At 33.8% G+C, this 13851-nt stretch overlaps 1 protein-coding gene across 1 annotated transcript; it reads right to left on the reverse strand.

Moving 5' to 3' along the window:
- Positions 1 to 1093: 1093 nt before the first annotated feature.
- Positions 1094 to 4741, reverse strand: LOC124896104. Its single transcript, XM_047407447.1, has 3 exons — positions 4473 to 4741; positions 1778 to 1897; positions 1094 to 1709 (listed from the first exon to the last, which is right to left on the reverse strand). The coding sequence occupies exons 1-3, from the start codon at positions 4566 to 4568 to the stop codon at positions 1398 to 1400; spliced, it is 528 nt and encodes a 175-aa protein (XP_047263403.1). The 5' UTR covers positions 4569 to 4741; the 3' UTR covers positions 1094 to 1397.
- Between the last annotated feature and the right edge of the window lie 9110 nt (positions 4742 to 13851).

Raw genomic sequence — 13851 nt, forward strand, 5'->3', positions numbered from 1 at the left:
CTCTCCAATACTAGTAGCAGCAGCACCACTGTTTAAATTTTCACTCACAAAAGGCTCGTGAGGTGTTGCAGCCTCTACAAAGCCATCTTCAAACCCTAATTTTTCACTCATCCCACAGTCTTGACTAGACTCTATCAAAAGAAGTAGAAGATTCCCCACCCACATGGGAAATATATTCAATAGCAAGTGCTTTAGGGACCACGTGGGGTTCATCTACTAAATGTGACACATATAGCTGAACAATATCTCCATTTTTAAGTTGAGGTGCAATACCCAAAATATCCCTATCACAAGTCACTTTTACTAGGTAATTACGTTTAGACGGTCTCATATAGACAATGCACGATTCAACATTATAACCAATTTCTTTAACATACCCAACAAACTCATAGTATGAAAACCCACTACTAAAAAAACTGTAAAAAGAGACTTCTCAAAAGAGACTTCAATAGCAACCTCAATTGATGGTCTCTAAAACAGAGGTCGATTTTTCTGAGAGACCTCATGAGGTCGCTTAAAAGCAACCTCACGAGGTCACTAGGTTATTTCTTAATTTTTACAAAAAAGAGACCTCGTGAGGTCTCTAAATTATTTTTTTATAATTATTATTATTATTTTATTAAAAAGAAACCTCATGAGGTCTCTATTTGATTTTTTTTTATTTTTTAATTAAAAGACATCTCATGGGGTGACTATTATTTCCTAATTTTTTATTCTAAACAATTTATTTAAAACATAAGCAACCTCTTGCAGTCTCTTATTTAAGCATGTAGAAAATGAAATTGTGAAAAAGAGACCCATTAAGTCGCTTTTGTGCATTTGCAAAAAAATAAAAATGTGAAATAGCAACCTCGTGAGGTCTCTTTTTGCAAAACAATAGCTTTTACAAATACCTGCCATTTTAATTTAATTTAATAATATATATAATATAATCAATTAAATTAAGCTCCAACAACTCCCATCAATCAATCAAACTACAACAAACACAAGTAAATATAATCTAATAACCACAAAATGAAAATAAAATTTAAATACCTTGAAATTGAACGAACAAAACATAAAAGTCATAATTCTTTAACAATACTATTGTTCATACTACTTTAAAGTTTTAATGCATTCAAAAACACCTAAGAATTCAAATAAACCACCATAAAATATATAGTTTGGATTATATAGACAATATTGAACTTTAACAACGCAGCGGTGTATTGTCTACATAGTAACCTCATCATCTTCATCACTGTTGGGCTCCTCAGTAACATCTCTATATTGACCATATACTCCATGTGAAATAGGTAGAGACTGTGGAGGTCGAGGAGGGCGCACTACATTACCGGGAGAAGGGGGAATCCCCCTGAAGCAAGTAATGCATCGAATTGGGCCTTCATTCCTTCATACTATATATCTCTTTGTCTTTCCCTAACCTGCGAGGCCTTAGCTTCGCTAGATAGCTCAGCTATTTGCTGCTTCAAAGCCAAAATCGTCTCTCTTGACTCATCATCCTGGAAACTACCGAGGCCTTCAAGTTCCGAATGAAATTCATGAAAGGTTCGTTGGGGCAATCCATAAGCATATCCATACCTACTAGGGCCACCAACCGCATCTAACCATATTCCTTCATTTTGCTCTTGGCTAAGTGGTAGGTCTCGCCTATCTTCTACCAGAGTTTGGCGAAAATCCTCTATGCATTGCAGATATAGATTCTGAATCTAATGATAATAATATTAGAATATAAATTTAGAAAATACAGTAATAACTACTAGAAATAGAGGCTTACATAGGTCAGCTGAGCTCGTGGCTCAACCCAAACATCAGGATCTTCAGGAGTTTTCTTCTTTCTTGTATGTGTAGCCTTGAATGCCTCAGCCTGAGTTATTGGCCTCCCAAGTTCCTTTTCCTGCAAACAAAATTAATTTAATTTTAATTGCTATGAAATAGTGATTACGAAACACTAAATTCTTTTTAGAAATATTGAACAAATCTATAATAATGAAAAATTAAAGTAATATAGTAGAAAAAGCTTTCCTTTTGATGCCAAAAGTATGTTGTACCGTTGGGGGGTTAAGGGATGTAAGAGAGTGCTAAAAATAATGGGGTAGTAAGAAGCTGAAGCCATGTGACCCAAAAAGCAAAGATGCCAAGTGACCCCATATGCAAAGATGATAAATTTGATTAAACCATCAGGAGAAAAGAAACAAAAGACCAGGAAAGGACCTCTTTAGAAATAAATCACAACAGACTATTCCGAACATGGCAACAACTTAATAACAGTCTCTTCTATGAAATATGTAGTACCTTTTCCTGCAAAATTCTCAAATCAAACATGAATTAGAATTTCAATTTAAAGTTTCTTTCTCTTACATTTAGTCTTAGCTGTGACCTGCACATCAAGTTCTCGGCAAATTCAATTAGTCCTCATGGATTTCCAGAAAGATCTAACTTAATATCAACTGTCTGAACTCCTCGCTATGAATTTAGAAGTATAATTATGCAGAACATTTGATTTTTGTACTAGGACAATACAGCCTCTAAATATATTAATACGATCAGTCCTTTGTGTTATTTTGTCATAAATATTCTCTTGCCGCGCACAAAAAGACCTTTCATTTAGTCATGAAATTGGCAAAGCATTTCATTCAAACAAATATAGAGTTAGAATAGATGGATTTGTTCCTCTTTCCAGTTCTTCCTCCTATGGAACCACCAAAAGTTTTCAAGTCACAGAAATTCCTTCTAATATCTTGCTATAGTTCATTCTCTACCTACTATAAGTGGTAAAAAAATAATGTACTATAGATTGAGAATCCCACCAGTTTTTTCAAATGGTTAATACTCCCCTAGTTTCAATTTGTTTGTTTTAATTTCTTTTTAGTACGTTTAAAACGAATGCATCCTTCTCTTTTCGACGATTCTTACTTTCAGATTTTCATATGTCATGTGCAAAACCACAAGATTCAAAAGTCATTCTTTACATTCTTAAACTTTGTATCATATCAAAGTCATAAAACAAATTGAAACGGAGGGAATAGACAAGCAGCCCGCCCCATGAACACAAGCAAGATTTATCATCCAAAAGAAAGATGAACTGACCTATAGGGGAGAACATAGAATCCTCCTCACAATCACAAAGACATGGAGGACATGAAGACAAAGCCTTATAGTGCTGCAATGTTGGTGGTCTGACCATGCAAACAACCAAAAACAAACCCACCAGAACCAAAACAAATAGCATTGTCCCACGACTAAAGGACCTATGGACTGATGGATAAGCCATAAAACTGCCCTTGATATAAGTTGGCCAAGCCTCAAGTTGGAAGGTAAGTTATTTTGGTATCCTATAAATACTTTTGCTTGCACCTTCTTGGTGCTAAATTAAACATACTATTACTATCTTGCAAAAGAAAGTTGGTCAAGGGCAGCTGAAGAATGAACTGCTAAAGTATTTGACAGAACTTTGATCCAAGAAGGAGCTAGTGAAGAAAGAATGGTTAATTTGTTACAAGTTGTTGTTAAATGTGCGAACCATTCTCCTGAAGTTAGGCCTAGTATCAACCTAGCTGCTCTCGTGGTTACCACTATACGAGATGAGGATGACAGGTCCATCGATGCTTTTGCAAGTACTAGTACTATCATCTAATCAGAACTGTCATTCTCCTGATGCTACGACTAGTACAAACTAGTTGCTCTCATGGTTACCACTATCTAAAATGTGGATGACAGATTCATCGATGTTTCTGCAAGTACTAGTACTATCATCTGACCAAAACTGAATACTTCCATCGCTTCAAACTGTTAATCATTTTCTCTTCAAGAATCTAGTTAAATATTTTTTAAGATACATATTTGGACAGAGGATGTACTTATTATTTATAATAAGCTCATGAGTTACTTTAGATATTCAACATCATGTTTAGTAGGGGTGATATTCTTCTATGACACAGAGATTAAAAATGATCCCATTCGCCAGAAAATGCAAGTAGCACGTATTGAGGATAAAATAAGAGAAGGTCGCTTGAGATGGTGTAGTCATGACTTGCTTCAACCTGTAAATGCACCGATCTGTATATGTGAAACTATGGTGAGTGTATGTGTTAAAAAAGGAATAGGTAGACCTAAAATCACATAGCACGATTAGACTTGGTGGAGTGAACAATTTTATCTGTGGACAGATTTGACCAAGACTTAATGCAGTGCTAAACCAGTAAATCAAACTCACATCAGTTGTAGCTCTGGAACTAAGGTTAGTAAATAAAATCAACTGACAAATTTCTATATTTTTAAAAGAATGAAAGGAAGTTGAATGTATACGTTGTATATAGTAAGTTATAAACTTTGAGATTAAAACTAACCTCCTGATGGTCACTGAAAAGAATTTACAAATATCTAGCTGATCTTTGATAGATAGGAGGGATAAGGTATCACTAATCGGTCACAATTCAATAAAAATTACCAAAATCACATGAATGACTTACCAGTTTTCTCCTTACATTTCCCCGACTCTGAGCTCCACTCGTGTGTAAAGAACCACCCTTAAGAGATGCTCTAGCTTTCTTGCCAATCTCAAGCATTTGCTTGAACCTCGAATCTGTTTCCCAATGGTCAACTAACTTTTACCAATTTTCAGGTAGAATCCACCTAGGCCTCTTGTTTTTTTCAAGAACTTTTGATAGCAAATCAGTAAGTATGTGCCCAGCTTTTAACTTGAAGTTTGCTTTAATCTGGGCTTCATATTCTGGACACCAAAAACACTTTCTCTGTAATGACAAGATAAACTAAGATGAATTAATTTGCTAATGAAACACTTTCTCTGTAATGACAAGATAAACTGAAATAAATTACCCCTACCTCAGTGACATAGAGATATTATTCCCAATATACCCTCGGATTAAATAAAGCAAGTACAAATTGATTCAAACTTAATGAGATTTAAGTTTGCTGTAACGCCCCAAAAATGGGCCCCGAGGCATCACACGGTGCTTAAGGCTACAAGTAGCCCCAAGCTAACCCTTTTAGCCGTTTTTCTACCATTCAACACTTATAATCAAAGTCATCATAATCAAAACATCTAAACATCCTTCATAATATCATACTGCAATACGAATGAAATACAGAAAGTAACAAAATACGACATCTCTGACAAATCTGATCAATCTATCCATCTAGTCTGACAAGCCTCTACTAAACTGTATATCCATGAGCCATTGGGACAAACCACAACTGACCCGAACTTAGGAAATAAACTGAACGACTCAAAGTAAATGAGGAAATCTGAATAACTAGTCCTCGGACCATAAGGACTCACCACTGCAGAGGATGTAGATCAACGTGCTCGAATAATCACGGTCAAACCTGGGAATGAGCACCTGAACATACATTATAGGGAAAATGTAGCCCACATGCGAACATGTGGGTCAGTACCATGGAATATGTACCGAGTACATGGGGGTGCATGAAATAAACATATTTATATGCATATATATACATATATATATATATATATATATATATATATATATATATATATTTAACGATCATGTCATAAGTTTTCTTTCCAAATCATGCAGGACATTTGTAAATGGCTCATAAAGCTTGAAAGAAATCTAAAATCTGAAATCATACACAATGAATGGTAAAACATGTCAATCTGGATATCATGAGCCATTACACTTAATCCAAATATCAAGATTATTTTCTTATTCTCTCATCAAGCAATCTTAGTGAAATCTAGAATATTGAATACATCATAAATCTGCATTTCAAATCTCTTTTAAACCAGTAAAATTAATCTAAGAAATAAAACCCATAAAGGTCAGCTCCTCAAATCCTTGAGCTAAGTCTTGCATCTAAGGCAATAGTTGTAGAACATCTCATAAATGAAAACATAACGTGGTAGAGTCAACTCTTGTCCGTGGGGTATAATTTGTTGTTTGAAAGTCCCTGAGCTAAGTCTTTCCTCTAAGGTAATGTAACGCCCCAAGATCCCATCCCAAGAAATCACACGGTGCTTAAGGCCACACGCGACCTCAAGCTAACCCTCTGAGCCTGTCATTACCTCTATAACTCACTATGACAATAATCAAGTTGTAATAAAGAAGAATAATCATGTCATGAACATACTGGAATACAACGAAATACTATCTTGTACAATCAAAATACTGAAGTTCTGTACATACTGGTACTCTAGTCTGACAAATCCTCTACTACATAAGACTGAGGAGCCAGTGGGACAGATCCCCAACTGACCCGTACTGAACTGGAAATAAACAACCATCTACTATCAAGATAAAAATCGGGGACATAGGTCCTCGAACCATGAGGACTCACTAACTGTAAGAATGTAGATAGAGGTACTCGAAGATCACTGTCGCTGCTGAGACTGAGCACCTGAACCTACATCACGAAAAAATATAGAACACAAAAGAGTATGGGAATCAATACTTGGGATGTACTGAGTAAGTGGGGGTGCAGGAAACATTTAAATAATATCATAAATGTATAAGAAAATCATGCATGCTGATAATAATGACTCTCTTCGCTTGAGTTACCTGAAACATATTTTCCATAAATCATCATAATAACACATGCTTCATAAATCTCACAAACCGTTGGACTCAACTCAAACTCTTTGACTCATGACTTAGAGTGACTCAGTAACTCATGAAACTTGGACTATTATGGACTTGGGAGTTTCTTATAACAGACATAAACCATGTGAGCTTATATGGAGTCCAACATCTTACCCACGCTGGGGAGAGCTGTTCTATCCTTGCCATCGGAGTAGAACCTTAACTTTAGTGATAACTATCTTGGCCTTTGGCCCTTAATCTTAATCCTACGGTGGCACGTAGTTCTGGGGAAGTAGGATGCGCTGAACCCATACTTCCGGCTCGGTGCTAAATACTACTCCCAGATTTAAGCTCAAAACACGTTAGGAAATCCACCTTAATCAACTCAAGGGTCTATCATGAAGACCAAAATATAAATATATATCTCACTTGTAAATCATAATCAACTAGTGGATTCCTAACTCGACTAAATCTCAAAATAATCTTTCTCATCATCAATTACACTTGCTTATCAAATCATATCAAGTATCAAATCTTCAAGAAAACATCATAGAAATCGTTCTTGACTCTCAAGCTCAATATCAATAAATATTCAATAGACAAACTTCACATGGAAAAACATAAATCATGACACTTATCATAAATCACTTAGAAATTATCATTTCATGATAACAATATACAACTCATGACATAAATTCTTAATTTAAGAAATAAGACAATGAAGTAGTCATATGTGTCAATCTTGTATAACTCAAATCTCATAAATCCTTGATAAAGTAATTTGGGTGTAAACCCACTTTGCAAAATTCATGAAATTCAATAGAAATTAAATCTTTGGGCACGAGAACGAAAGAAGTGGTCTTGTTCAAAACCCCACATACCTTAATCTTTGAAATTGTATGAACTTCAGTGCTTGAGACTTTATCCACACTTGAAATAAATAATTCTTGAAGCACACACTATGAGGAACTTGGTTCTTGAAGAAATTTTGAAGATTTATGGATGATTCTTGGAAGATTTATGTTCTTGATATAACCCTAAATATATTATCTCAAGAGAATTGGAAGAGAAAATGGTGGAATTAGGATTTGGATGAGATTCTCATATTCATAGAGGCCTCCAAAAGATGGGAAAAGACCAAAATACCCTTGCAAAAACGTCTCTAAATTGCTGAAAAAAATAGCCGACGACATCCGTGATAGGCCGTTAGACCCGTGATAGGCCGTCACGAAATGTCGTCACAAAAGAGTAGAATTTTATGATGTTCTGCCTAAGGCTGACGACGTCGTCAGAAATGTGACAGGCCGTCAGAAACGTCGTCACCCTTTTCCAGATTGACATGCTGGAGTAAAATGGGTATAACTCTTTGCTCCGATATCGGATTTTGGCGAAATTGGTATCGTTGGAAAGCTAATTCAATTATCTATCTGTTGATAGGTCATAAGCTCAAAAATCCCAAGTATAATGAGAGATATGCTCGTTTGAATTTGACTATACCAATATCATTCCCAAGAATTCAATCGGTAAGGAATGTTTTGATTCACCCAATCGTTAGGACATCTTTAAGGCCTTAATACACACCATCCTTGATCAGAAAACAACCCAAAACATTATAATTTATTTCTCATGAGCTTGATTCATGGTTACACTATTGGTTAGAGTCTCGGGGTATTACAGGTAAGAGTTATAAAACATCTCATAAATCAAAATACAATGTGGTAGAGTCGACTTTTGCCCATGAAACATAACTTGTTGTTTGAATGTCATAAGTCTTGCCTCTACAATGTAGTAGTGTCAACTCTTGCCCATGAAACGTAGCTTATTGTTCGAAAGTCGTAAGTCTTGCCTTTATAATGTGATAGTGTCAACTCTTGCTCACGAGATGTAACTTGAATGAAAGAAATCAAAGAAAAGAACAAAAATAACAAAATTTTGAAAAACGAAGTAAATGAAGAAAAATATTAAAAAAAAATAAAAATCAAAGAAAATGTAGAAGTTGAGAGAGAATAGGAAAAAAAATAATGGTTGATAAAAATAATAAAAAAAATTAAATAAAAATAAACGTTGTGGAAAATTTTAAAAGAAAAAAATCAAAGAAAAATATTTTTTTTTTTAAAATAAAAGTAGACGTTGAAAGGTGTAAAAAAAGTAAGGTTTGAGAAAAAAAAAGAACAAAAAAAGAGAAAAAAAAAAATAATATAAAAAAAGAAAAAAAAGAAGTTGAGAGAAAAAAAAGAAAAAAAGTAAAGGTTGAGAAATTAAAAATAAAATAAAACATAAAAATTAAAGTAAAATTAAAAAGAAAAAATAAAAGTTGAATGATACAAATATGGAGTTGTTATTATATTTACGTAATTTACTTCATTGTTCAGGAACAATTTTGTGCAAAAGAATATTAATTAATAGGTAAACGCTATTTAAAAAAAATATATATTTGGAGCTTAAATTTAAAACCACTCTAATTTAGGTTTATATTTTAGATTCACCCATTGCCGGAAGTTGTTTCAAGGCTTGGAGTCCTGGGAAAGATGAAATTTTTCTTGAGTGTTTTGTCATAAGTACTTCTGAAGGTATCTTGTTTCACTTCTAGTTAATGTGTTGCCGATGACACTTGAAGTGAAAATCGGTTATTCAACATCCAAAGTTATAATTTGAACTCATTGAGCTGTCCTAATTTTTGCTGACATCGTTGTAATGGGCCTCCAGGTTTTTCCTTCTGGATGAAAATTATAATTAAGATTGGAGTGCTCTTCTTAGATGTTTAAATGATATATTTATTGGCTACTGGAACTTCTTAGGTTATTTTGGTTTTTGTATCAAGAGGCATATCTATAATTTAGTATGGAGTAAACTTTTAGGCCATCAGTGTATTTAAACCTGCTGTAGCTGCAGGTTATTTCTGTATTTTCCAAGTTACCATAGCAAAGTAAGTTTGCTATGAGAGTTTGCCTATTGTCAGCTGATGGCATAAAAATTTACCTGTTGTCACATGCCTTCTTAACATGGCGGTAGAACAATATTCAGAGTTAGTTTATTGAACTTAATTTTACTTAATTCAGCACTCTGCTCGCCATTTCTGTTTTTATTAGTCTCGACTTGTCTGCTTAATGAACTGAAAGGTTGTAGAGAGCAGGGACGGATCCAGGATTTTCAGTGAAGGGGTTCAATAGTACAATATGGACTAGTCGAAGGGGTTTAGCCTCTACTATTTATACATAAAAAAAAATTTTACCATGTAAAAATAGTATAATTTTCCGACGAAGGGGGTTCATCCCCTGGAATGCATATAGATCCGCCACTGGTAGAGTTGCTACAGCCTTGCTGAAAGATGTTGAAATGGGTCGAATGCTACTAGTTTTAGTGCTCATCATCCCATTGAATGAGCAAAGGTGTTCAATTTCAAACTCCAAAAGCTGCATTCGATTATTTACATGCCTCTTAAGCTTGTCCAGAAAATGGAAGTTTCTTGATGCATAATTGTGCTTATTATGATGCATAGTTAATTCAAACATCAATATCCAAAATCCCGCTCATAGTTAATAAGAAAATACCCCTAATTATTATCAATCTAAAATTGATTATAATTAGGAACATTTTTGTAAACTAATTACCCGTTACGATACAGTACCATATCATCAAACCAAACAAAAAAATTGTTATTAAACCGCAGTAAACGGTACAGTCTATCCAAACATTATATTGTATTGTACTATACTATACACTATCATACCATACTATACCGTACATTATGAAATTATGGCAAATCACGATTCAAACAGAGTGTAAAAGGAAAAAGGGTAAGCATACATTTCTGTTAAACCACTTTTCATGGTAGATGCACCCACTGCTTACTTGATTCTTGATTCTTCTAAGAATTATGTTTCTATTGAGTGAATGGCTGCCGTTGATTGCGAATTTTTATCCTTTTTTCCATTTTGCACATAACATGGATAGATGGGAATCCTTTTTCGCTCTTTTTTCATTTTTTTTATTGCTTATTTTCTGTTTGAGCAAAGTCTCTTTTGCAGAAGTTAATAATAATCCCTTCACTTCATTCTTATGTAGGTGCTTGACTTGATTACGGAGTTAAATGTTAATTTAATTTTTTGTTATACCTGTGATAATGGAGGATGAAAAGTTAACTTGATAGAATAAGATGAAAAGTTTATTCATTTAGATGGGTCGGATTTAACTTGATTGAATAAGATGAAAAGTTTATTCGATGTTTTTTTTAATAACTTAGGTAATTTTAACGGTGTTGGGTTTTTTCATCCATTTTAGGTGTATAAATGACAACTTTGTTAGCGGCGAGAGTATATTTGACCATATAGTTTAATGAGGGTAAAGTTGGCTAATTTTTTTAAATAGAGGGCCTTTACCCATAAAAATTGGAGAGTTGGAGGGTTGTTCTATTGGTGTCGCTTCGCTTTTTGCTGGGATTCATACATACATAATTCCCTTTTTGTAGGTAAATTAAATTATGAAAAGGAAGGGGCATACGGGATCTTGGGGAAGTCTAGTGGAAAAGAAGGAGTCAGCCGAACCTTTCAACCCAGCTTGGAGAAGGAAATGGGAGGAGCCTAAACTCAGTGAGTTTCAGTGATATAATATATATATTGTGATTTCAAACTTATTCATCTGTTGTTTCTTCAATAAAATTGTTATGCAGATCGTCATCAAATTCATGAATTATTTAACAAGTGTAAGAGATCGGGTGTTTTTCGACTACCAAGAGCGCCACTTTAAAAGCTTCCTCATCTGTCGTCAGTCTCTGTGGTATGTTAGCTACTCCTTCGTTATACTAGTTTTTATTTATTCATATTATATTTATTTGTTGCTTATAGATGTTATTTTGTTCATGCTTATTAGGGAGAGATGCAATGTTCCAGTATTCTGGATTTATCATAGAAAATGTTGATAAAGGTAGTATAATATTAACTACTGCAGATCTCCTCAAAAGCGGATGATATTAAGGTTGGTTTTTGGACTTCTTGATCTCCTTATTATTGATAATTGTTGAAAATTGATTTAGTTACTGCAGTAAATTTTAGTAAATAAGTTGTTTAGAATTAAGATGAGTTTGAATTTTAAATTTTAGATTAGGTTATTTTAGTTGTTGAGAAATTTTAGGTTTTTTGAATTTTAAATATGCAGATTTTTATTTTATGTTGGCTATTTAAAGCCCCATAATATTCAATAAAATTATTGGAAAGCCATTGAAAGCATGAAAGTCATTTTAATCCAAAGAGAGTCATTTTAACCCCTTTTCGCTGCCCCATCTTTTTTTAAAAAACCAACAGTGGTATCCAGAGCCTCAGTGATCTTTCAGGATCTGTGCGCTACCATATCATTTTTAACCCGTAAGGGCTACCTTTTTTCAACCCGTGCTTATTTTCAAAGCATAGAGCGATTTTAAAACCAAAAAAATGTCAAGCAGCAATCTCTCTTTGAATGCCCCAAAAATTTTCACCAACAAAAACTGTGTAATTTGGTCCGTGAAGAAATCATATCTTGAAAACCTATCTTTTATATGATGTTTTGAGGGATGAAAAAATCATACAACAGTTTGCAAAGCTTACGAAAGTACTTTCAAACAAGACAAGATTGTTGATGGTGCTTTTCCAGCAAAGAATCAAAAGGAAGAAGAGAAAGATCAATCTCAAAAAGAAAAAATGCAAGTTCAACAAAAAAAAATGAAAAATTCAGCATACACTGCTAGAGCAAAAATTGAGGAGGAGCAGTTTTTTTAAATTGCAGTAACTAAACCAAAGGAGGAGCGTTGAAAATTGATTTAATTATTGCAGTAAATTTTAGTTTATAAGTTGTTTTGAATTAAGATGAGTTTGAATTTTAAATTTTAGATTAAATTGTTTTAGTTGTTGAGAAATTTTAGGTTTTTTGAATTTTAAATATGCAGATTTTTATTTTATGTTGGCTATTTAATGCCCCATAATGTTCAATAAAATTATTGGAAAGCCATTGAAAGCTATTGAAAGCTTGAAAGTCATTTTAATCCAAAGAGAGTCATTTTAACCCCTTTTCGCTGCCACATCTTTTTTAAAGAAACCAACAATAATTCTACATATGTCACTTTTAATCAATTTCTTGCCAGATTAATTGGTAGTTATAACTATTTCTTTAGGTTAAGGTGCACCTATCAGATGGAAGATCATTTGATGGTCAAATTGAGGCCTATGATCTTTATTACAATATAGCTGCCGTACAAATTCAATCAGACACGCCACTTCCTACTGCATCTCTGGCTCATTTAAATGATTCCATCACAGTTGATCCAAGTCACAGTGTTAAAGAGGAGTCATTTCAACTCCGTCCTCATTCAAACTCCCTTAATCTTATTCCTGAAGATTTAGTTATAGTGCTTGGCCGTTTCCCCATAGATCCGTACTCCATCATGGCTGCTCCTGGTTTATTCAGGTTGATGTTCTTATTTGATTTTTATTTATTGCAACCACTTCATTGTAGCAAAAATAGGCTTGATTTCCTTTTAGTTTTATCATTTATTATTTTTGTTGGGTTTGCAAGAACGATCATGATGCATGCTTGCTTATTATATTTTCTGGCTCTTTAGTGTGCGCACCCCTGTTTTCAGTTTTACTCAATTAGTTCAGCTTGCACAAAGAAGTGTAAATGTGAAGAACTGCATACGGATCAAAGCTATCCACTTAGAAGAACCGACATCCATTTTAATGGTGTTTTCAATTTATACACTTGTTTATAAAGAATCAACGAGACAAGTCTATATGTTTGGAAAGTAATTGGAAAAGATTAACCGGAAAAACTATTCAAAAGCCTGTCTACACATTTCAAAGGGGAAAAAATCCTTGAAAGAATCCATTCTAAGATAAATATTTTAGTAAAAATAGTTCTGCACAAAAGTACTCATGAATATAGTTTTTCAAGTTCTATTTCATGTCGGTAAATATGGTTAAGACTTGTGAATAGCTGAACTATGCAATCCTAATTTCCTAATTCACAAGGCTTCTGACTATTGTAGTTGGTTCCGTAACTATTTCTTTTGATTTTGTAATATGTAGTACTATTAACTCATATCATGAATTTTAGGGGCTTAAACGGATACTATTGGGTTTCTCGAATTGTAAGCTTTACTTCTCTGAGGGTGTAGAAATGCAACATTTGCAATTTGTTCATACTAAATGTTTTGTGTTACGTACCAATTATTTTTCAAGCTTGGTTTTGTAATTACATGTCCTCTGGTGAAGAGACTTGTTTCGTCATTGTAGACTATGTAATTGTGATTCACTAA

Source organism: Capsicum annuum, chromosome 2 (assembly GCF_002878395.1).
Source record: "Capsicum annuum cultivar UCD-10X-F1 chromosome 2, UCD10Xv1.1, whole genome shotgun sequence".
Lineage (NCBI taxonomy): Eukaryota > Viridiplantae > Streptophyta > Magnoliopsida > Solanales > Solanaceae > Capsicum > Capsicum annuum.

Bases quoted from the DNA above. Each gene is read 5' to 3' on its own strand.
- LOC124896104 (XM_047407447.1), bottom strand. From the start codon at position 4,568: ATGCTTGAGATTGGCAAGAAAGCTAGAGCATCTCTTAAGGGTGGTTCT. The intron at 1,898-4,472 runs GTAAGTCATTCA...TTTTGTTTGCAG, and splicing joins GAAATGTAAGGAGAAAACTG to GAAAAGGAACTTGGGAGGCC. The intron at 1,710-1,777 runs GTAAGCCTCTAT...TATTATCATTAG, and splicing joins CACGAGCTCAGCTGACCTAT to ATTCAGAATCTATATCTGCA.